General features: G+C 48.3%; 1 protein-coding gene and 1 long non-coding RNA gene across 5 annotated transcripts; one reads left to right on the top strand and one right to left on the bottom strand.

Annotated features, from left to right (window-relative positions):
* Positions 1 to 9,593: 9,593 nt before the first annotated feature.
* Positions 9,594 to 11,609, top strand: LOC118248143 (uncharacterized). The gene is made up of 3 exons (XR_004778683.2): positions 9,594 to 10,082; positions 10,688 to 10,798; positions 11,469 to 11,609. It is a non-coding gene; the product is annotated as an uncharacterized LOC118248143 (long non-coding RNA).
* On the bottom strand, positions 10,554 to 21,740 carry GATA2 (GATA binding protein 2). Of its 4 annotated transcripts, none has more exons than XM_050712750.1 (6): positions 21,417 to 21,740; positions 20,422 to 20,894; positions 19,092 to 19,691; positions 16,211 to 16,356; positions 13,064 to 13,189; positions 10,554 to 12,194 (listed from the first exon to the last, which is right to left on the bottom strand). In XM_050712750.1, exons 2-6 carry the CDS (start codon positions 20,648 to 20,650, stop codon positions 11,895 to 11,897), a joined length of 1,401 nt encoding a protein of 466 aa, XP_050568707.1. In that variant the 5' UTR covers positions 20,651 to 20,894; positions 21,417 to 21,740; the 3' UTR covers positions 10,554 to 11,894. The 4 variants fall into 4 exon arrangements, with proteins under 4 accessions (XP_050568707.1, XP_050568706.1, XP_050568705.1 ...); XM_050712749.1 differs by having other exon boundaries at positions 16,211 to 16,389; positions 21,417 to 21,721; XM_050712748.1 differs by lacking the exon at positions 21,417 to 21,740 and adding an exon at positions 21,096 to 21,293 and having other exon boundaries at positions 16,211 to 16,389.
* Between the last annotated feature and the right edge of the window lie 693 nt (positions 21,741 to 22,433).

A 22,433-nucleotide genomic window follows, 5' to 3' on the forward strand; every position in this document is an offset into this window, starting at 1 on the left:
AGCCCTGGGCCGGCCCCAAGCGCTTCAGCGTAACTGTGCACGTGTGTGCAAGCACACACCCCTGCACAGATGCTCCCATGCTGGGAAGGAGCCCACAAGGCCAGGCTGCTCCCCAGCACACACTCACGCCTGCACACCTACCACCCTCCTTCCACAAAAGAGGTTTCTTTCATTTCCTGCGAGAGGAGGAGGTGGGAGAAAGGGAACTCGAAGGCTGCAAATTCCTCAGCCACATATCTTGCCTCCCTCTCCTTCCTTATGCTGCCTGCCAGCTCCATGTCCAGGATCCGAGGCTCCCGCTTCCCATACAAATAGGCAAGGGTGGACAACTGTGGTTTTTTGCATTGTGAGAAGTTTCTGTTGCTTAGGGGGGCAGGGGGGTGTTGTTGAAGCATTTGTGTCTCTTTTTTCTTCCTCTGTCAGAGCCACCTCAGGACTGCTCTAGTTCTATAGGACTAAGCTGCTGTTTGGCTGGTTATGATGGGCATGCCTTGTGCTGTGCTTACAGTATTTTTCCCCTACACCGTCCCCTTCTTGTCCCTGGCCAACACCAGGAGGCTTGTCTTCATGCATATTGACAATTACGTTGTGCTAGAGCAAATCTTTTCCAAGCCCTGAAATACCCAAATGTGGCATTTCAAAGGGATATTGCTGTCAAGCACCCAGCTTGTCACAAAACTGTGAACTAGGGCCGCTAAAGCAGCAGGGGGTACCCAGGTGTGTTAGGTTCATCCTCAACTCTCCTAAACCTGAATTACTTTCCCTTGTGAGTAATGAAGACAAGCATGCAGGAGGCAGAGAATGTAGCCCTGATTGTTTCACAGTTATTTGGTGCTTGCAGGCTTTCCCTTATTTCTACAGGGGAGGTAGTATTGCTTCTCCTGTGTCATAGGTGATGACATTAAGGTAGTGGGTAAGGTCTTAACTCTTTCCAGAGCTGCAACAAAGCAACTTATATCAGCCATCCCAGGGCTTCCAGGGCCTGTTCAGAGCATCTTGGTGCTGTGGTTCAGGTAGAGCTGCTGATGGTGTAGGGGGGAGTCCAGCTGGCACTCCTGTTTCTTTGCCTGACGCTGCCTGCATAAACAAATAATATCAATCAGAAACTCTGCCTGAAAGGCAAGTAGGTTTTGTCTTCATCTAAGTAGGGGAAATCCTGTGCACGGAGATTTCAGGACCTGGTGGCTGGAGATCAGAACACATGGAGAGAAAGTCCGCTTTTGCAGAACGTTTCCCAAGGCATCCAAGGACTCTCACAAAGCCACAAAGCCTGCCCTAAAACCACAGCTGCATCAAAAGAGGAAGAGTCCACAGCAGAACTCAGAGCATATTAAACCTTGCAAAATAGGTCTCTTTCTGTGGTGGGAGGTATGTGTATAAATACATACGTATACATACATGAAGGAAAGAGCTGGGTTTGTTCAGCACTGGGGCTAAAAGTGAAAGCAGCCTGCAGGAACCCTAGGCAGGGCGGTGATTTCAGGCAGGGCACTTGTGCAGCAGAGTGACCCACCTTGTTGGCTCCACAAGGAGCATGACCGTCTCCCCAGGCCCTCTACACACTGTCATGCAGCAGAAGTAAGGGTGTATGTCTGGTTTGTGAGCCACAGAGACAAATTCAGCAAGAATGTAAATGCAGGAGTGAGACGTTACAAAGAGTGCATCAAGAAGGAGGGTACAAATGAAGAGATGTCCAGCTGGTGCAGCACGCATAGGCCAAAAGAAGCATAATTGCCATGGGGCACCAAGGAAGAACACACGGGAAAAAAAGTAAAAGGAGACTTAAAATGGGAGCTTATCTAGCACACTGGTGCCCTCTCCATTCCTGTCAGTCCTTACACAACAGAGTGCAGTTGCTGTTGAGGTCGGAGTTGTGCAGGCTCCCATGAAGGCAGTGTTCAAGGCTGGCCCTGGTGAGACTCCACCTGAGGTGGCTGCATTCCTGTGCATTGAGTCAGGAGCACATGGTTAACTCTTTCGAGGTTGCAGGACCTTTGCTGAGCAGGCATGGGTCCCTCATGGACAGCTTTGCTGGAGCTGGAATGACACTGACCAAAGGGATCTCACCAAGGCAAGGAAATTCAAGGAGCCTGTGCCTGGACAGAATGCTGTGAGAGATGTTCCTTCATTTGGACAAACCTCTGGCCCGCAGTGTTGGTACATTCTTTGTGAACATGCCTGTGGCACGGTTTGCAGTCACAGCTGCATATTATGGCTGCTGCACGTATCTACCTTCAAGCTCTCATTCTTTACCACATTGCCACAGCCCTAAGTGAGGGTGGTAAATCCTGCCTTAGCAGAGTGGGCAGAGGCACTAAGCCACCTGGATAAGCAGGTGTACAGCCCACTCTAGATCTCGGGATTCTGTACCTGCCAGGCCAGCAGAGTTATGTCCTGTATCACTTCAGAAAGCACAGAAGAAGGAAATGCACTGGAGATCCCCGCTAGTATTATCTCAGTTCTTGTGAGCACAAGGTCAGCAGAAGAAAAGCCACTCCGTGCTATGTGTGGACTGCAGGCAGACAGGCTCTGCTGGGCAAGTCACAAACCTCATTCCCCAGTCATCCAGGCCAAGGTTGTGGTTGGAGCTCCCTAACCTCCTTTAGCCTGCACACCCATTCTTTTTTCCCAGGGAGTCAGGACAGGGCTGTTGCAGTCCTCAAGATGGAAGGACCGAGGGGTAGCTGAGACCAGGGGTTACAGTAAGTAGCGTTTCCTTCCCTGAGATTACCTGCATCTCACCCTCCACTGGAGCAAAAATCACTTTCGTATCCCTCAAAGTCAGCCTGCTGTGGAAGTGATGGAGAAAGAGATTAAAACAAGCAGATAATGCAGTGGGGAAGCATTTCTTTGCATCCTTCCTGGGTAGAAGCATTGTCTCTGTTCCCATCACTAGCAGGACCAGCTGTGGTTTCTGGCAATGCCAGACACAGACATTGGCCCACAGGTTCCTTTCCCTTTCATTATCCCTCTGGAGAACAGGACTCTTGTTAAAAAGCCTGGATGTATCACTGGGAGCCAGCTCTATTATCCTCCAGCCAGTGAAGCAAGATAGGCATACTCTCCCACAACCTAGGGATGCCCTATTATGATCTCTGACCAATGGGAGTATCTTTAATGGTATCAGAGCCTGCCCTTTTCCATATCCCAGTGGGACAACACCTGCCCACAAGAGAACAAAGAGGAAACCTGTTGTGATGGGAAAAAAGACGTCATTTTCCCCAGAGAGGGAGCAAGGCTGTTTGATTAAGAGCATCTTTCTCCCAGCCAGCTCGTTTGTTAGCAAAGCAAGCTTTATGCAAGAGAGAAAATCTTTGAGAAGCAAATGCCACGAGTCCAATTTGACTCGCCCATATACATAATGAGAAATCTTAGTAAATCATTGCAGAAAAAGACTGTAGGACCAAATGGGAAAATATTTCTGCCTAAAACTGGTATTTAAAATAGAATTGTTTAAAAGTAAATTCACAGCGATGTTTGAAATGCTGCAGCAAAGAAATCTTACTAGAAGCTTCATCTCTATCTTGTCCTTCTCAGAAGACCTATCAGTCACCCACTTGTGTATGTTTCTCTCCAGCTCCTCTGGAGACCTTGTCCTACATGCGCACAGTGCCCCAGCAATGCCTTTCATCTGCAGTGGTCCCAGCCCTGGGGCAAAGAACCGGGATGGGACAAATCAAACCACATTGCCACAGTGGTGCTGAGCTCCAGCTCAGCCTGCACCTTCTTTTTCTCTGCCCTTTTCTCAAATCAGAGACCACAGGGCTTGGTTGCTGGTGCTTATCCCATGATCTGCCCAGAGCAAAACTGGCTTAGGTGAGCATAGATGCAGGCTCTGAGGGGGTCAGAAGAAAGTTATCTATGGCCCAGGTGCCACTTTGTGTCCCATGGCTCGTTAGTCCTGTTCAGAGTTGGAGTGGAAAGACTCGGGTATGGCTGGATGTGTTTGTGCATCCTGGTTTCTTTGCAGTTTGGGGGATTCTGGCAGAGGTGTAAACGTGAGCAAAACTTTATTCCAGTGGATGCGGCACGTAATGAGAAGTTCACCTTCAGTTAGAGAGGATCTTAATATGACCTTCTGTAAAAAAAAGGGGCATTGTTTTGAGTTGTTAAACAGCTGCTGTGTTCCACCCCGTTAATGGTTGCAGTTCAGTAGTGAATAGTATATGCCTTAGATAAACAGCCGGTAAAATAATTTGGGATCTTTCCTTGGGGGGGGAAGCAGGCAAGTTACTCTACAAAAATAAATTATTATTCTCTCTTCCTAGGAAATGAAGTGTTCTCCTTTTCATCACCAAGTGGGCTGTCGCACAAGATCTCTTCCCGCCCTTCTGTGCTGGAAACAGCCCAGCGCTGTTTGCGCCACTCTTTTGCCACCTTCACCTTCCTAGGAAGCAAGAGGCAGTTTCCATTTGGGTTCGTGCATCTTCTCAGTTTCCTCCTACCACCCCGGGCTTTTTCTCCATCTCATCCCAGGTCTTCTTAAAAAACAACCCTTCCCAAGCTGCTCATCTAGTGTTGTGCACAGGCACAAACACCGTCCCCTCTCTCCAAACAGCCGCGGCTTGCCTAAAAGAGAAGCAAAACTTTTGCTAAACCACTCCCTCCTGCTGAACGCCGGGCGTCCGCTCGGTACACGCTGTGTCTGCCTTTGCAGGGGCAGGACTGAAAAGCGCCAGGCCTTGGGTCTTGGCCTCCATCGGATGAACAATTTCCCCTTGAAGGTTACTCACTTCCTGTTTTCCGTATTTAGACAATCTGGGCCTATAGGGAGGCTTTGATTTGTTGTAAGCTTCAGCTGGTTTAAACGTTAAGTCGCAGGAGACCGAGGTGGGAGGAGGAGGGGAAAGGCCTGGAGACAAATTAGGGCCATTTAATACCGTGACTGTGTTCTCTCGCAGTTTTCTAGTGACCATTAGAGCATGTGAAAGGAAGGTCAGGGGCTGACAGCATGGGAGATGGAGTCAGGGCTGCTTCACAATGGGCTGGGGTGAGCGGCAGTGTGTGAGTGGGGCTGCGTAGCAGTTGGGAGCAGCTGGGCGATGCACACCAATGACTAATTTCTCCAGTGTGTCACTTTTGCCACACACAGCTGTATGGAGAGGCCAGCAGCACTCCAACAACGACAGGGAGGAGCCTCTAACCTGCAGAGGAGAGCGCTGTGCCCTTTCTGAGTGCCTATCAGCACACACCACGTGCCGATGTTTGCTCAAACTCGCCCAGAAGTCTGCTAGGCTGGAGCGAGTCAGCACTTGTAGGCAGCTGACAGGGCAGGTCACGTATTTTCGGTGCCTGTTCTGCAGAGGGGAAACCGAGGCACGGAGTTCTGCAGCTTTGCCTGTTATCAGAAAGTGAGCGTGGGAGGGATCGTGGTGAGTCCTGGTGGCAGCCGAGCAGTGGTCTGTCTCCTAAGATGTGCTTCATCCTAAAGAACGTGTTCCTGTGCTGGTGGGCTTTGTGCTCGGGTAGAGAAAAACTGCATAGGCTCAATATCCCAGAGGGGGCTGTGGGCACGAGGGTTACCTGAATGACTTTGGTCCGCTCCTTTTTGTTCAGCTTGTTCCCTTCTAACAGATTAACTGCCAAATGGGGTGCTTTCACAAGGGTCTACACAAAAAGAAAAAAAAATATAGAGAAAGGACTGAAATGCAATGGGAAATGGTAAATGAATGTGAATTATACCGCAAAATCCTGTAGGAGTTTCCAGGGGCACCTGGAGATCACTCCAGCTGCATAACCTGCTACTAAAAGCCAGTGTGGGCAGGTGGGATTGAATGAAAGAACCAGAGAGAAATAGTTACAACCAAAATGCCAACCAAAAGAAGAACATAATGTTCTTCTACTCCTCTGTCCCAAGGAAAGAAATGTGCCACAAGGGAAGAAATCTGCCAGATCCTCTCTGCCTGATAGAACGTGGGCAGGAGGACTTGAACTTCAGAGGAAAATAAAATCACTGAGGAAGACTCAGGTGAAGCACTGAAGAGTTTAGGAGAAACAAGAGTCCATGTTCACGCTCCGGTGTTGATAGGCCCGACTTCAAATGATTTACGCGTGCCTTCAACTTTCCTGAACCAGAGCCAGCTTTCCTCCAGGTAACTCCCCGCAGCCCTGAGTGCAGAACCACACAGAGAGACACAGTGTATAGGCAGGTAGCTGTTTTCTCTTCTCCTTGGCACTGCTGCATAGGCTGGGTTAACATTATACTTCCCTGATTCAGTTTTTATAGACCAAACAGTAGCAGTTCCCTCCCTCAGTGGTACGTAGAAGCCTTTCCCTAAAGGAGGGGTTAGTTCTCTATTGTGTTACTACCTGGTGGCTGCTTTTTTTTCTTACTTTCCTTTTCTTTTTTTTTTTTTTTTTTCCCCCGTATCTCCTACCCTGCTATTGCATTTTGCTCAGCCAAGCTTTTGGCGTTCAGAAATGCAACTGAGTGCAAATGCAGTGTAGTTCTTCCTGTAGCATCTCCCAAAAGTTTCATCTGGTGGGGCCCTCAACCTCCCAGCAGCACTTTTGTACAATCTGAGCCCTGGGCTGAGGACAGCTCTGTATCTTACCGGAACACATCAGATTGAATCAGGATTGACTGCAAAGCTGACACCACGGAGAATTGCACTCAACGCCATTCAAGCAAATGGTGCTTCTGAATCGGCACCAGCCGGCTGCCCCGATGCTGAGGTTTTGATCTGTTAGATCCAGAGCAGCCTGGTTTGCACTCATATCACCGCGCTTAAAGAACAGTCACTTAATCTCACTTAGAAATGTTTACTCGTGAGGACCAGATGGCCCAGGGAGTTGGGCTAAACAAAGCATTTTACTTCTAGGTCACGCATTCTAATCCAGTCCAGGTTGGCAATAAATGAACATATTCACCTGATAGCCGTTTTTGGCTTCATTTTTGGTGTTTTTCAGGCTGGTTTCCAAGGGGAGATGTCACACCACAAAATCTCCCTCCGTGCCCTGCCACAGTTGGTCCTGATTTGACTGTCTCTGTGGAGAAGCTGAGGATCAAATGCCCCGTGGCGCCAGACTGTTTTCTTTTTCAGCCTGCAGGTAAGGGGAAGTTGTCCTGTGTCTGGCTGTGTCGTGCCTGTTCTGTGGATGGGCAGGATTTCAGTTTGCAAAGCTGCCAATCCAATCCCCTCCACCACCATGAAATTCATTTAAAAAATAGGGAAATGTTTAATTGCAGTTGACATATAGGCACTCTCTGCTGTGAACTCTACGCACAATTGCAGATAACAGTATCAAAATTAATGCCTGCTTCCCACTTGTCCTGCTATAAGCAATAAACGTTTGGCAAGTCAGTAAATAACAAAATTCTCATGTGGCCATCTACAGGTCACCAAGATACTTAAGAAGTTTGCGTTAATTATACCACGTTTGCCATCAAAGAGGGGCTATTAACCCTTTGAGCTGTTGTAGGAAAGCCGTGGAGTCATTTGGAAGTAAATAAATGAAATCTTGTCACTAAAAATGCAATCTTTGAAGAAAAAAAAAAAGCAACAACAAAAAACAACGTTTGAGGCAAAAAACCTCACTAGACATCATGGAAAATAGGCTACCTTTTCAGCTTTCCTTTTATTTATTTTGTATTTTGACATCAAACACTCCCTGTAACCTAATCTTCTTGGCTTTTGATGTGGCTGTGGAGACATGACAATTAAGCACGGCTTAAAACAATAATCCCAACAACGGGAACCAAAGGCAAGTAATGTCAGGGTTCCCCCCTCACAAAAAGCCTGTTCCCCCAGTATCTGGTGGTAGTGAAAGGACCGTAAATCCCAATTTGTTGCCTCGGTATCTGCTGTGTGCTTACACTTCGCATTGAACTTTACACACTTGCTCCATTTCCATTCCCTGCTGTTTGTTTTTCTTCCGCTATGCAAAATGTCTGGAGACAAACACGATACGTCGCAGAGAGATGGTTTGATCTTTCACAGATTAGTGCCACCTGACAAACATGGGATTATTTGTTATCTGTGTTGCAGGAACCGCTGCTGACCCTGGTCAGAAGAGGCACGCTGCTCCCTGCGCTGGGGGGGGTTGCAGCACCCCTCCTGCCAAGCTGATGGATTGCGGCCCCGATTCTGTGAGCGGATCGAACTGACCCCGTGAAAAGCCTGTGGAGAGGCAACTCCAAGGTAAACCCTAATCAAAGCCTGTACATGTAATGTGCAACCAGAGCAAATGGCTTAATTATTCTAAATTATTTTAAAATGGTGTGGTTAGTTTTCCCATTCTCTCCTCCAAAGACTGACTCAGTCCGAGTTTAGTTATAACCCCATTTTAAACATGTCTGAGGATGAATGTGTTTCTTCTTAAATGAAGCTTGCATGGTATGCCATAAACTCCCTTTTTTTTTTTTTTTAAATGGGTGTTTGCACTAAGCCTTGCTAAACAAGTTAGAAAGATGATTAACTCGTCTGAAATGATGGAGGAAGGTCTCATCCCGGTTGTGTGTGCTTTCTTCAGCACATCTAGAGCTGCTGCAACTCCTTGTCATTTGCTAGCAGGGCTTGCAAATAGGGCTGAAGAGGAGGCTGCACAGCCCCGTTTGCAAGAAGCAAAGAGAACCAGTTAGAGAAAGGGCTGGAATTTGTATGCATTCACTGAAAAAGGAACTATTTTTTTTCTTTAATGAGTAAGGAGTTATCCCCAGGCTGGCTTCCACAGAAGTGAGATGCAGCTCCCACTGTGTCAAAGGAGGAAACCCAAAGTTCATTAGCAGTTTTCTAGAAAATATTGTTTTAGTAGCAGTGGTACTCACCCCCACGCATGGCAGGGCAACTTGCAAGTCTCTTTCACTTTGTAAGGCCCCAAGGAGTTCCTTGTGTGGGTCACGCTCGACCATGTGTTGAAAGCAACTGCCAAGTTTTGGTCTTGGGAGCCCTGCCTGGTAAACCCTGTTCTCTGTCCTCATGTGCCAGACCGCACGCACAGCCCCCACGTCTACACCCATCATCCCATTTCCAGAAGAGCACACGGCGGCTCCAGGCTGGCTGTCCCTCTTGTTCCTTTTGTGCCACGGATGATGCCAAATGGTAAGAAACAGTTTTTAGGTTCATGATGTTGCCTCTTACACTAGTGCAAGAGCCTACAGAGAACTTTGCAGTCTAACAAAGGCTCAGTCTTGAAACCGATTAGGCAGCTGGATGCTTTTCCGTGCTTTTAAAAATTGTTTTTAATTGAAAAGTATTTCTCTAAGCACTTTAAAATAATGATAATAAAAACCTGCAGTCCATCATTTGCAAAGTTGCTGCTGCCTTGTGTTTTAAAACTGGTTTAGAAACTTCAGCACTCTTAACTGCATGACCTCATCACCCCAGAACAACACCAGAGAATGAGCTTTTGTACCTGAGCATTTTATACTAAATCATTCACCAACCACTTTTTTTGTCCTACCCTGCTAGGTTTCTGAAATAGCAATAGCCCACTCTATTACATAAAGTTTAAAGTTTATTCTACTAGCTACAATGACGACAATAATTTTTCCTCTCCTAGTTAAAAGCAGCCTTTAGGACATGAAGCTGGGCACAAGTAGTTTCACAAAAAAGGTATTTTATTATTCTTAGCAATATTCACCTTGAAGGAATATGAGGAAAGCATACACTTTTTACAGACAATATATAAACATGTTGTACATAATTAACAATAACTTAGTTCACTAATCCAAAAATAAGCAAAATAAAAAAATTAAAATAAAAACAGAAAATACTGCAGATTTTTTTTATGCTGATACAAGTACAAAATAATTTAAATCTCAACTGCCGTTGTCTATGCTGCAGTGACTGACAATATATTGCACTTTGTCAACTGTATCAGTAATCCCTGTCTTCCACCCACATCCCTTCCCCACCCCCCTGCCCAAATCCTACAGAAATTTGAGTCGGGTACAAATAACGTACAACTGTACCATTGTAAAAGGTAAAAAGTAAAAAGGATCCAAATTTTTACCTCAGTAGATTAAAAAGCCTTATGATTTTTCCTAACAGATTTTGTTTCCTGTTTATTTCCACTTCTATACAAAGTGCACCTATATGCCTACGCAGACCAGAAAAAAGGACGAAAGCAGGATTTTCCAGGTCTGCTTGGTTCTTAAATTCATTATCAAATATTTGAATTATGTGTTTAGAAAAAAAAAACAACAAACATCCATTTTTATTTGTTTTGTTGTTTGTTTTCTTTAAAGCAGGACTTTTGCAGTAAAGGTACAATTGGCTTGATCCAAAAAAACAAAAACAAAAAAACCCCAACAACAAAAAAGTTAAAAGTTAAAAAATAAAAATAAAAAAGCTTGTCACAGAGTTAAGCTTACGTGGTTTACATTATCAAACCCCTCTGCTCATTGGGGCATTTTCATCAGAAGTATAGCTAAATATGTACATTGTATGTTATACTGGAGCTTGTGTTCACGAGAGGCATCAGATCATTACAATCAATAGAATACACTTCACATTGGCAATAGCTTTGTTTTCGGTCATTTACGTACAACGTGGTTTAATAATGGGAGGTTTAATTTTTCTTTTTTTTTTTTAATTTTTTTTTCTTTTCTTATAAAATGCACTACGGAAAACACGACGTTCCCCTTAGAACGGTGCTTTCCCTCGTCTCATCAGCTGTCGCTGCATCTGGGATTTGACGGATGTGTGAAGCTCAAACTGATTGTCTCTCTCTTTCCCCTCTCCAGTGATCTCAACCTCATTTCTGCCCTTCCTCCCTGTGAAGTCCACCAGGGCCTGGATGCCTGAGACAGCACACGCGCTGACTGGCTGCGTGTGGACATGGTGGCCACACTGCCGTAAGTTTACCCAAGCAGCTAATCTGCATTTTTAAGCAACAGCTGCCAACACAACAGAACAAAATGCTTCAACCTCTGAAGTCTGGGAGTTGGATGTTTTTATGCCCGGTGATGCTTTTTGCTGTGCTGCAAGCTAGCTGCGACAGTTTCGTAAATGCCTGTATTTTACCCCTTGCTAGTGCAGGACTGCCTTCCCAAAAGTATCTTCCCAACATTTTGTCTGACGTAGCTATCTGTTTTGAGGAACAATAGGGTAGCCGGGAGGCGGGCCGTTTTTTTTTTTTTTTTAAATTAATTTTTCACATTAGGGAAAAGAATTAAGAAATAGTGTCAAAAATAATCACTGTCTTGGGCACACTGAAATCCTGTACTACGGCTGCAACTTTGCTTACCCTTTCTTTTCGCCCTTCCTAGCAGATATTTTGATACGTAAGATAGATGGAGCTAATCCAGGGGGGCTGCTGAATATTGTCCCTCCCCCTCCTTAGTTATGAAGGCAGCTTTTCTTACAGGGTAGCCATTGCAAACAACAGCACAAAAACATGCACTCGGAGGGGTTGAGGCTTTTTGTGGAAAACAAGAACAAAATAAATATGACTTTTTGTCTGATTTCATTTTAAAAATTAAGTTTTTATAAAGATGTCTTTTTTTTTTTTTCCCCTCCCCAAAGTCCACGATAGAAATCCAGCATGTGTGGCTTCCAGTGAGCCGATTCCATCCTGGGAGGCTGCTTATATCTCTTTACAATATTCACAGTAATAACAAAGAGAAAAAGGAAAGCCAGTTCCAGCCTCTTCCTTCTGCTTCTGCCATCTTTTGCTTTCTGCTGGACCACTGAGTATCAAACAGGTGAGTTCTTCTTTTTCCTTATACCTGAGGGGGCAAAGTGCATTACAGGCACCACTATGCGTTTCTGCAGAAGACCCATCATTTGCAAGGTTTTAAGTCCAGCGTTAAGAGTTAAACCACATGGGAGCAAAGATCCCCTTTTGCCATCCCTACATTCTCTTCTTGGCAGAACATTTTCCTACTTGGTGTCATCTTAGGCAAAGCCCCATGTTCTTAATTTCTGGGTGGGTCTCTTGGTCATCAGATTTTATCCCATGGCTGTAACCATGCTGGATGGGTGTGGATGTCCAAATGAGATGCTGGAAGATGGGTGGATGGGGGTGGGTGTTGGTAGGATGTGTCCAGAGTGGCTGAAAGGTGGCAAATGCCCCATGGGAGCCATGTGGCTAGCAAGGGCAGCAGCGCTGAAAGGAGACGACTTCTCTTGCATGCACTTGGACAGTTCCTCAAAACACTCAGAGCCTTTCTTGCTTTTCTTTGATTTGTTGGACATTTTCCTATTCCTGGTCTGAATTCCTTCCTTTTTCATGGTCAGAGGCCTGTTCACCTGCAAGAAATGAGAAAATCAGGCTCATGCAGACAAAATGACCTTATTGTGCAAAAATGAAAATATTTGGACAGCCCCCGTGTGTTTTTCCTGGATGTAGACCTTTTTCTGGCCAGAAAAAAAAAAAAAAAAAAAAAGGTGTTTCTCTTTGCAGAACTTGTTTATGTTGATGTGTTTAATAAAACCACAAACACAAAAAACCCTAGACATGAAAAACAAATTGAACCGAATTTGGCATCTGATGACTCTTTCCCGTCCTTTCAGTCCTCATTCATTTCCTAATAGGAAAGATCAAACTAGGAGGCACATGGTGACCCAAATTCAGTCCTAAGACATGAACAATCTTGTACCAATAACCTCTGTTACTTATGGTTTAAATAACTTTCTAACATGACAAGCGATTCCTGCTTGAAATTAATTTCTTAAAAAATATATATAATAAGACAAAGCTTTAGATATAATTGTAGGGGCTTTGGTGGTGTATTGTTGTGGGTTTTTTGTTTTAAATCAAAATGAACAGGCCCTGCCGAGATTAATTTCTGCACGGAGCCCATTCCGAATGGCCCCTGTGTTTCTGGAGGGAGGCAGCACACAAAACATGCTTAGTTAAAACCAAGTGTTGTAACTCTATTTTGCCTGATTTGCCCAAGCGTTAGAAGCCAAGCTAATACATTGTAATGTCACTGAACTTAGCATCACTATGCCGACAAAGAATGGCTGTCACTTCCCAGGGGAACCTTAGAGACGTGGGGAAGGAATAAAACAACAACCAAAACCCTGAAACCAATAAAAGCCTAGTGTACACCATGCAGTTAAGACATCAATCCCAGCTAGGCAAGCAGCGACACATGAAATGAGCAAATACTCACATTGTGCAATTTATAGTAGAGTCCGCAGGCATTACAAACTGGGTCCCCGTTTGCATTACGTCGCCATAAGGTCGTGGTGGTGGTCTGACAGTTGGCACAACAAGTCCCTGCTCTCCTAGCCGCTGACTAACCAAAAGAAAAAGAAAATTAAAAATGTGTCAGCAGGAGGAGGGAGATCATGAGAAAGGTCAAGTCAGGCTCAATATTTAGGTCGGGCAGAATTAATAACAAAACTGTACACAGCATCAGGTCTGAAGGAAGGCTCCTGGCAGTTTTGTATTCTGTGGCATTGGGTTTTTGTTTAAATGCAAGTATTCTCCTTTGCAGACTGCAGCTTCCAGCCCTGTGGCACTGTGTGTGCAGGGGAAGTAAGGAGGGAAGCAATATATCTCTAACTCTCCAAAGACAAAAAATTTAGGAGGGGGACATGGTGTTTCATTTGTTCAAGGTTCCCTTTTACAGGATTCTAGAATGCGTCACAAAAAATGTATTTTTTTCATTTTTCACTTTCTTTTCTTTTTTTTTTTTTTTTTCAGTGACCAATTTAGTGAGTGCCAATGTTGGGACTGGGTTTCAAAAGAGGGTAATGATCTTAAAGAATGTGATTTTTTTTACCCCTACTCTGTCCCTTTAAAGATGGCTACAAAAGAAAACCAACCGCATTACTTAACTGGGTGCAGTATTTATCAGAGCCATCACTGAAAATTCAGTTTCCATTTACAAGTGAAAGGGAGAAAACAAAACCGGCTCCAACTTTCTTTAAATATTTAGCAAACCAAATTTCATGCCTTGCAGCAATGATTCTGCTGACCCGTCTGCCGCCTCTGTCCCTACTCACAGTTCCTTGGCTGACAAGCCCGCAAACAACCGTCTTTAAAAAAGATAGAAAAGGATCTTTTTAAACCATATTGTTCTGCTGAAACCAAGGTGGGGGGCAGAAAATACCCCAACTGTTCACCCACCTCCCAGAACAAGAACAGGAAAAGCAGAACAGCAGGTAACCAGTAATTTCTGGATGGGCCCTTCTCTGACAGGCCCCACAATATAATACACTCCTTCTGCAAGCACGGTATTGTTGAAAGTATTGTGGACAAGCTAATTGCACCCCGTATTTGGGGAAAGAATTTCTCATTAGAAAGCTTCAGCCCTGCCTCTGGAAATGGTCAAAATATGATCTATTTTGCGCGATCAGATTAATGCGGAGGACTCAATTTTTTTTCCCTTAAATTAGCACAGTTTTACTTTCTAATGCTGATCAATTGTACTGAATTTCCCCGGGGCCTTACTCTCGGGCTATTTTTGCAATTAGCCACGAGAACCATCGGGTGAAGCAGCAGCAGCGAGGCTCACATTAAGCGCTGGGCACCCCAGCGAGGCGACAGCAGAGTCCCGGAGCAGCGGGGTTCCCAAAAGAGCCTGGTGCACTTCCATGCCTGCCGGCCCCACTGGGAGCTGGCACGGCTTTCTCAAAGCCCAGACTGACCCAGCTCACAAATGGGGAGCACCAGGTTCTGTTCGCACTTGCCGCTGATTTACGCTGTGGCCCTGTAACTTTCCCAAAGCTGACGGACGGTTCAGCAGCTTAGAGCAAGAATCAGGCCCTCTGAGACTCATACATTTCAGTCCCTTACTCGCTTGCGAGAACAGGCCACAGGCAGAAAGAAGGGGTACCCCCTACCGCAAGTACACTCATGCAACCCAAACACAATTAATGCCAGACCTCCAAACACTGACATTATTAATATGATCGCTTTGCTATTGCATGTGCGATGAACAAATTCCCAAAGATGGCCATCTCCTCTCCCCTGCAAACAAGCAAACTACAGTGGAAAAAAAGGGCAATAAACAAAGCTGTAAATCAATTTAAAAAACAACAACAACCACCATTAAAACAACTAAACAAAAAGAAAACCCCTCCAGTTCCCCCCAGATCCCTCACAGGGAGCTAAGTATAACAGTCTCCCAACGCAGAGGAAGGTGGAGACTTCTGTTTGCATATTTGAGATGGCTTACTGATATTCACCCGTGCTGCTTAACTCCACGGCCTGTCCCATTCAGGCTGCAAAGCACTTGAGCCTGAGAGACGATAATGTTACACTGTTGTCTTAACATTTTTCTATATGTCAGTCACTTTAGAAGGCGAGTCATTAAGAAGCCTGCATAGTTGAAATTCTGACTCCGGACAGAAATCTTCTGTCTCCCATCCCAGTGTTAGAGCAGTAATGCCAATTTTTCTGCTCTCCGCTGGTCTCCAGACCTCATTTAAATGTGCCCACGAATAGCTAAGAGTCTTAGGCACCATAAATCACAAAGGTCCAAAAAAATATATTTATTATTCTTAGCATTTTACACATTATTTGTGGAATAGAGTGTATTAGAAATTTCAAAACAGCAAGCATGACTGGCAAGGCTTGCCTATAGAAACTCTCTAAAGCTTTTAGAGTCAGGAAACAGATACACAAAGTTTCCTTATCTTTAACGTACAGATATCCGGATAGGAAACTACTACCAGGAGCTTAGAAAGGACATTTTTTTTAAATCACTCAAATGAAAATACAAAGTATAGGTGACTCCATGGAAAAATAATCGGATTTTTTTTTAAACAGTAGGGGATTGTCTGGGGAGGGAACCAATATTAATATTGCCAGAGAATATAAGAGTGAAAATTACTTCATGGCTTTTATACAAATAATTATTAAGTAGGGAGCAGTAGCTTTGACTCATCTGATTTGTTTTGCTTTTTTAGAGCTGGAACTTTTTTTTTAGTCCACAGTGGAGGACATTCACGCTCATAACCCTTTCGCTCCCAGTACGCTCCCAAAACGTCCCAAGAGGCCAAATAAATGAGGAATTAAATTAAAAGCTGTCATCCGAGGATAAATGGGGAGATGGATATGCGATACCCCGCGTGCGTTTGGCACGGCAGGGAGGCTCGGGACAGAGGCACGCTCGCCGGGCTGCAGCGGCAGGGATGCCCCAGCCGAGGCAGTGTGCGGGGGATCTGCCCCGAGGCACGGCAGTGACCTCGGCGTGACTGAGCCCCATCCGCGCAGGGGCTGAGAAGCACTGAGACGCGTTTGCCTCATGCCTGCGTGTGGTCCCTTAGCCCGATTTATCCCCAAACCCAGGAAAGATAGAGATACCTACCAGCCTCCGTTTAGGTTTAATGAGAGGTCGGTTTTGACCGTTCATTTTGTGGTAGAGCCCGCAGGCGTTACACAGGTAATGCCCGGTGCCGTCTCTTCTCCAGAGAGGGGTAGCAGTTGCTCCACAGTTCACACACTCTCTGCCTTCTAAATGGAAACACGAAGAAACCGGATTTCTTTCTTTAAAAACAAATTCACAAAAGCTTTTTGCATTGTCCTTTAGGCATTTTCCACAAGTCAAAACAGTGTGTTAATTCAAGCACAATCAGACAGCAGTGACATCTATAGCACATGCAGCAAGGACCTCAGCGTTTTGAGAACACCCAGACTCCGGTAAGTATCTTATGTCACGAGCAGAAATAGGCAGCTCATGCTCTGCACAAGGTGAGAAAGAATGACACTCTTATTGTGTCAGATGGAAGTTATCGTTTCAGTAATGAGAACTCCCTTAATCTGCAGCGGGCACCGCTCCCCTCCCGTATCTGTTGCACGGTGATGGTTAGATTGCATGTTCCCCTGCCATGAATACACACACACGTGTACACAAACACACACCTGCAAGCTCACAAGATGTTAAAAAAATAAAAAGAAAGAAAAGAAAAAGGTTAAAAAAAAAAATCAAAGAAAGGGGTTTCCTAGAATTAAATCTAAGTAAAAGGAGCTCCTTTTCTGTGCTTTCTGTTTTTGTTGCAAGCACTACTGGGTAAGAAAGTAAAGCCGAGCAGACTGGGAATAGATACACAATGCCAAAGGCTCAGTTATGATTTTTGTGCTAAAGGCAGAAAGCCGCTGTTAATGCTGATCTTTAAGAAAGTTCAGTTTCAGCAAGCACTCTGGAAGTTACTGTAAAAAAGAAGCTGTGAGTTCTTTTCTGTTCCTGTAACTTTACAACAATGCAGTTTGGATTTGGTAGGGAACAGTTTACCGTATTACTGCTTTATTAGTAGTTTTAGTAGCACAACAACATGGGAAACAGCATTGTAGAATGGCTCTATTAAACCCAGCATGCAACTCCTAGATATGTTTCTGCCTCAGAAAGCCCTCTGCTAAAAGTTCATTTGCCTCCGATGGTTCGAAGGCAGGTCTGCTTAATATAGAAATCTCTCTTAATATAGTTTATGCAAATCCTAAAGTATTTAACTGGAAAGGAAATTCTCTTTTTGCTAATAACTGAAGCAGGCCACATTGAGTTCAACAGGGTTGTGTCTCCTTTAATCTAGGGAGTGGGTGGCTTTTAAACAACACAGTCTACAGTGAAAAATGAGGGGAGCTCTGCGGCGCTGCATTTGTAGCTTTTGTCCCTCCTAGGGCAGGAAGCTGCAGGAGTCGTTGTGTCGTGAGTCTTAGTTTTCCTACAAAAACACTGAGTGGTCACGAACTTTCTCCAGTTCCTTGCACAGGGGGCTCCCTTACAAAAAAAAAAAAAAAAAAAAAAAAGACACACACAAAAAGCTCCCCTAACACCCCCATTTAATAAAATCATCGGCAACTGCCGGACGAAAATAAAAAAGCTACTTGAGATCCCTTTATCTTCAGAGACCTAGGTCATGAATTTGCTTCCAAAATCAGGAGGCTCAGGCTGCTAATTGCCTTTACTTACTAGTCTCTACACTACTAAAAAATACATACGCATAATGGTAAATAATGGAATGCATGTAAATAATGGGAGAGTGTGTTTTTCCTCTCAGAGTAGCCATTTGAAACAGATCTGATGAGACTGTAAAATACCCGATGTTTTTGTTGCAAAACTCATAAGAGATCACATTTCTAAATGAGTCTGCTTTAAAAATAAATGCATGTGGTCTACTCATAAGCCGATATATGCAATGATATGTACGAATTCACACACCGGCACATATAGCCACTTATTTTTAAAGGGCTGTCTCAATTCAGTACCAATACACATTCTTTCATTTCCTTCTGTTGCTGAGGATGTTAAACCGGGAAGGTTAGTGGACTTAAGACAAATTTCCTTAATTCATCTGTCTAGTTGTACAACTAATGTGATTTCAAAGTGGGATCAGGATTTCATCCATCACCTAATTTGCTAATTTAGAACTGCACTCTTAGGTAGAAATGCAAGAAAGGGTTGTGAGTGTGGGAAAGGTCTGCAGTCAGTTATTAGGAAGCAGAGAGATGTCTGGTTCAGGAAAAAAGGAGGATTTTCTGGACTTAGGCTGGAGTAAGTTAGTGATGACTGGACACCTTCGTCTTTTGCACTGGTATGTAAACTATATTTGAACTTTTGTTCCTGTAAATTGTGAAGGAAATAAGGCCCTCCGCGATCTGAAGCGGACCGGCCGAGTAAGTTTCGCTTTCATCCTGCGCTGGGGCCTTCTTTCGTATTAACCAAGAGACGTGAAAATTATTGCAGGAGAAATATCTATGGGCAGAAAGTCCCCACGTGGAATCTGGGGGGGTGTGGGGGGTTTAACCGCTTTGGGAGGGCAGGATCAGGCCTGAGCCCCTCGCGGGGCTGCAGCCTGTCAGGGGCTGCTTTTACATTTTTTCCTTGTATAAATCCCTCTTTGTACGATTCAGGCTGCCAGCTCACGCTGTGCCGGCTCCCGTGTCCCTCGGCCCCATCTGAGCGCCCTGAGGCCAGCAGCCACTACGAAGATGATGGCACCCTGGTACAACCCCTATTTCCTAGTTTAAAAACCCAGAAAAGCGGGACCGAGCAGTCACCTGCCCTCCTGTCCCAAAGAGGGCTGACGCAAACACCCAGCCCTGCAGCTGCCTGCGACTCCAACCCCAAAGAGCAAGCAAAGCCACCCCCAACATGCACTCCTGCACCCAGCAGAGTGGCCCTAACCTCGCTCCTTCCCCCCCAGGGCTAGAGCCGACTTGTGGCAGGGCAGGCCGCGGGAGGCAACACTTACCCGAGCAGGATCTGGCCTTGCTTCGCGGCTTGGGGGTGAAGCTGGATGCGGGGCCCCCCAGGAAGCTGCCCGGGTGGAAGAGGCTGCTGCTGTAGTCATGGGCAGCTGGCACGTAGGAGGGGTAGGTGGGGATGGGGTGGTGGGTGGAGGGCTGGGCCCCCATGCTGGTGAGGCTGCTTCTGAGCGGGCTGGCGCTCTCCATTTTCATCCCTTCCGACAGCGACACTTGGTACTTGATGCTGTCTTTGTCCTCCTGCCGGGCCCCAGCGGAGGATGAAGGGGAGGCAGCGCTGGTGGAGTTGGGGTCCGGGGACACTTCCTTGGGAGGGGTTGGGGGGAAGCCGAAGAGGTGGGAGCCGGAGTGCGAGGCCGGGGTGAGCGAAGACACGGAGGCGGTGCTTGATGTGCTGCTGCCGGGGTACACCGAGATGGCCCCGGGCGCTCCGGCTGCCGAGGGGTGCAGGGGCGTCTTGGTGAAGGGGTTGACGGTCCAGGGGTTGTGGTGGTGGGCAGACAGTGCCGCCTTGCTGCTGTCCAGCCAGGGGATCCCAGGGCTGTGGATAAGATGAGGCCGGCACATTTGACTCCCGGTCAGGCGGGCTGTAGGAACACAAGAGCGTTGGGGATCAGCGTGGGGCACCTCAGCCCGGAGCGGCTCTGGGAAATCTCCCGGCCTGGGGAGCTCCCCGGTCTGCGGGCAGCCAGAGGGGAACCGAGCATGGGGAGAGATTTCACAACCCGGGGAAGAGCAGCCAGCCTGGCGCAACAGCCCCTTCTCCCAGACCCCTCCGAGGGGGACACCGGACAGCCCAGGGAAGCTCGGTGAGAAAGAGGGCAGCAGCACAAGGGGCAGGAGTAAGGCAACCCCTCTCCTCCCGCCCCACCCTGGCAATAATTAGCAAACCCCCTTCTGCTCTGTCTTCCGAACTGCTGCAGCGCTCTCTCTTCGGCTCCTAAAACCACCCCCGATTAAAATCCATCGCCGATTCAAATTGGTTTGTATTTTGCATCCGGGAAGTAGCCGTGTCTGCGAAGTTTTACCCTGTGCGTGCACTATTTCCCCTTCCTCTCTCACCCTCCCCTACTTTCCCTCCCCTCCGCCAATGCTTGGTCATCGCTGGGGTTAAAATCCACCCGTGCCTCCCTTTCTATCCTGTTTTCTTCGAGCTCCTTTCCCCCTGGCCCCGACACACGAGAGCGGCCCCCGGGTGAAACTCCTCGCCTCCACGTAGGACATCCGCCGGCCCGCACGGAAGAGCCCGGGGAGCGCAGGCAGAGGAGGGTGGGGAAGGGGCTGGGGTGCAGAGGAGGGCGGCGAGGGCTCGTTTACCGTGTGCCTGGCTGTAGGAGACCCTGGCCCGGGCATGGGCGGAATTGGCGTAGTAGGGGTTGCCCTGGGAGTCCAGGTGGTTGAAGAAGACGTCGACTTCGTCCGGAGGTAGGAGCTGCGCTGGTTCCATGTAGTTGTGAGCCAGTCCGGGGTGATGGCTCTCGGGGTGCTGCCCGTTGAGCACGGCGTGGTGGGTCATCCAGCGAGGCTGGTCCGTGGCCACCTCCATGGCCTCGGGCCTCCCCTCCCAGCCACCCCCAAGACCGGGAGCGAGCGGCGCTCGGGGCAGGGGGCTGCTGCCCGCGGGTGGCTTTTGGAGCTACCGGTGGCTCTTAGGAGGTGGGGATGGCTTTTCTGGAAAGAACGCCGTCGGGGGGCTGGAGCGCACCCTCGGAGGGATGGGGGGAGACCCCCAGAGACGGCGTGTCCCTCTGGCAGCAGACAGGTCGCGGAGGCAGGTCCGGGGACAGCACCTGTAGGGAGACACGGCCGGGTGAGCGGCTCGGCGGCCCCGAGGTGCGCTGCTGGTCCCGGTGGTAAAAGGATGGGGAGGGGGAAGCGGAGCCCCTCCTCCCTCCCCAAAATATCCTCTCCCCCCCCGCCAAAGTCCTTGCCTTGCGCCCTCCCGTCCCATTGCCCCGCAAAATAAACACAGATCCCATTTCAAACTTTACCAAGAAAAAAAGGGGAAAAAAAAAAAAGGCAAAAAATCTTCCCTTTTTTTCCTTCTTTTCCCCCGCTCTCGCTACAAACGTCAACAGGAGTTTTTCCAGCTGGCTTCAAAAGGGGGGGGGGGGGGGGGGGGGGGGGAAGGAAGAAGGGCAGATCTAACACGGCGCAGTTCTAGCAAGAACTTCGCCTGACACAAAAGGAAAATCGGAGGGGGGAGAAAGAGAAACGGGAGCGGGGCGGGGGGGGGGAGGAAAGGGTGTTTAGAGAAAGCAGCGAGCGCGCCCTGGCAGCGGCACGGCGGCCCCCCCGCGCCCCACACTTACCCGGTGCGGGAGGCAGGGTGCCCCCGCGGGGTGGGTGCCGACGGCTGCCTGCCTGCCTGCCTGGAGGGGTGCGAGTGCGGCGGAGAGGGGAGGGGAGGGAAAAAAAAAAAAAAAAAAAGGGGGGGGAGAGAAGAAGAGAGGGAGCCGGAGAGCAGAGTTGGGGAGGGGGGGGGAGCAGGGCGAGCGCGGGAGGAGGAGAGGAGGCTGGCTGGAGGGTGTTACTCAGATGGCAAAGCCGCTGCTCTGGCCGGCTCGGTCCCATCCCCGCGCATCCTATATGAGCGCTGGCGCCAGCTGGCCGCGGCGCCGCAGACGGGCCGGGGCGCGCAGGGCCGGCGGCCGGGCCAGCCAATCCCGCCGCCCCACACCGCCCCCAACCGCACCCCCGGCCCCAAAAGGAGCCGGCCCGGAGGGGGGGGGGGAGAAGGGGGAGCGAGGCGCAGACCCCCCCCCCTCCCTCCTCCTCCTCCTCCTCCTCCTCCCCACTGCCCCCGCCCGCAGCATCCTCGCCCGGCAGCGCCGTGGGGGTTTTCCCCGCCCGGGCGCTGCACGCCCCTATAGGGCGGGGACGGTGAAATTGGGGGGGTCCCGGAGGGGTGTGCGGGGTTGGGGGGGGGGGGGGGGGGGTTTGGGGATGGAGTGCGGGAAGGGCTCGGGGCAGCGGGGTGGTTCCGTCGGGGGCTGCCCCGGAGCGGAGCCGCAGGGATGTCCGGGGCTGGGGATGGAGAGGGGGGGGGATGAAATCGGCACCGAGGGACAAACGCGCCCCGGCCCCCCCCGCGGGACAAACCCCGGCGCGCTCGTTGCCGTCCCGTCCCTTGGAAAGAGCCGTCGGAATCGGCAAAAAAAAAAAAAAAAGAAAAAAAAAAAAAAGAAAAATAAACGCCAGGCTCCGCGCCGACCCGGGGGAGCCTCCTCGGGCCCGGGCAGCAGGGTCATTGCGGTGCCCCCCCCCGGGCCGGATCGTGCCCCCCCCGCCCGGCCTGCGGGGCTCGGGGCCGGCAGGAGGCTGCTGCA

The sequence above is a fragment of the Cygnus atratus genome, chromosome 10 (assembly GCF_013377495.2).
Source record: "Cygnus atratus isolate AKBS03 ecotype Queensland, Australia chromosome 10, CAtr_DNAZoo_HiC_assembly, whole genome shotgun sequence".
Lineage (NCBI taxonomy): Eukaryota > Metazoa > Chordata > Aves > Anseriformes > Anatidae > Cygnus > Cygnus atratus.

What these genes read in the sequence shown, in the direction of transcription:
- GATA2 (XM_050712749.1), bottom strand. Translation starts at nt 20,650, where the DNA reads ATGGAGGTGGCCACGGACCAGCCTCGCTGGATGACCCACCACGCCGTG. An exon ending in TTAAACCTAAACGGAGGCTG is followed by an intron (nt 13,190 to 16,210) that starts GTAGGTATCTCT and finishes TCTTTTGGTTAG; the next exon opens with TCAGCGGCTAGGAGAGCAGG. An exon ending in TCTACTATAAATTGCACAAT is followed by an intron (nt 12,195 to 13,063) that starts GTGAGTATTTGC and finishes CATTTCTTGCAG; the next exon opens with GTGAACAGGCCTCTGACCAT.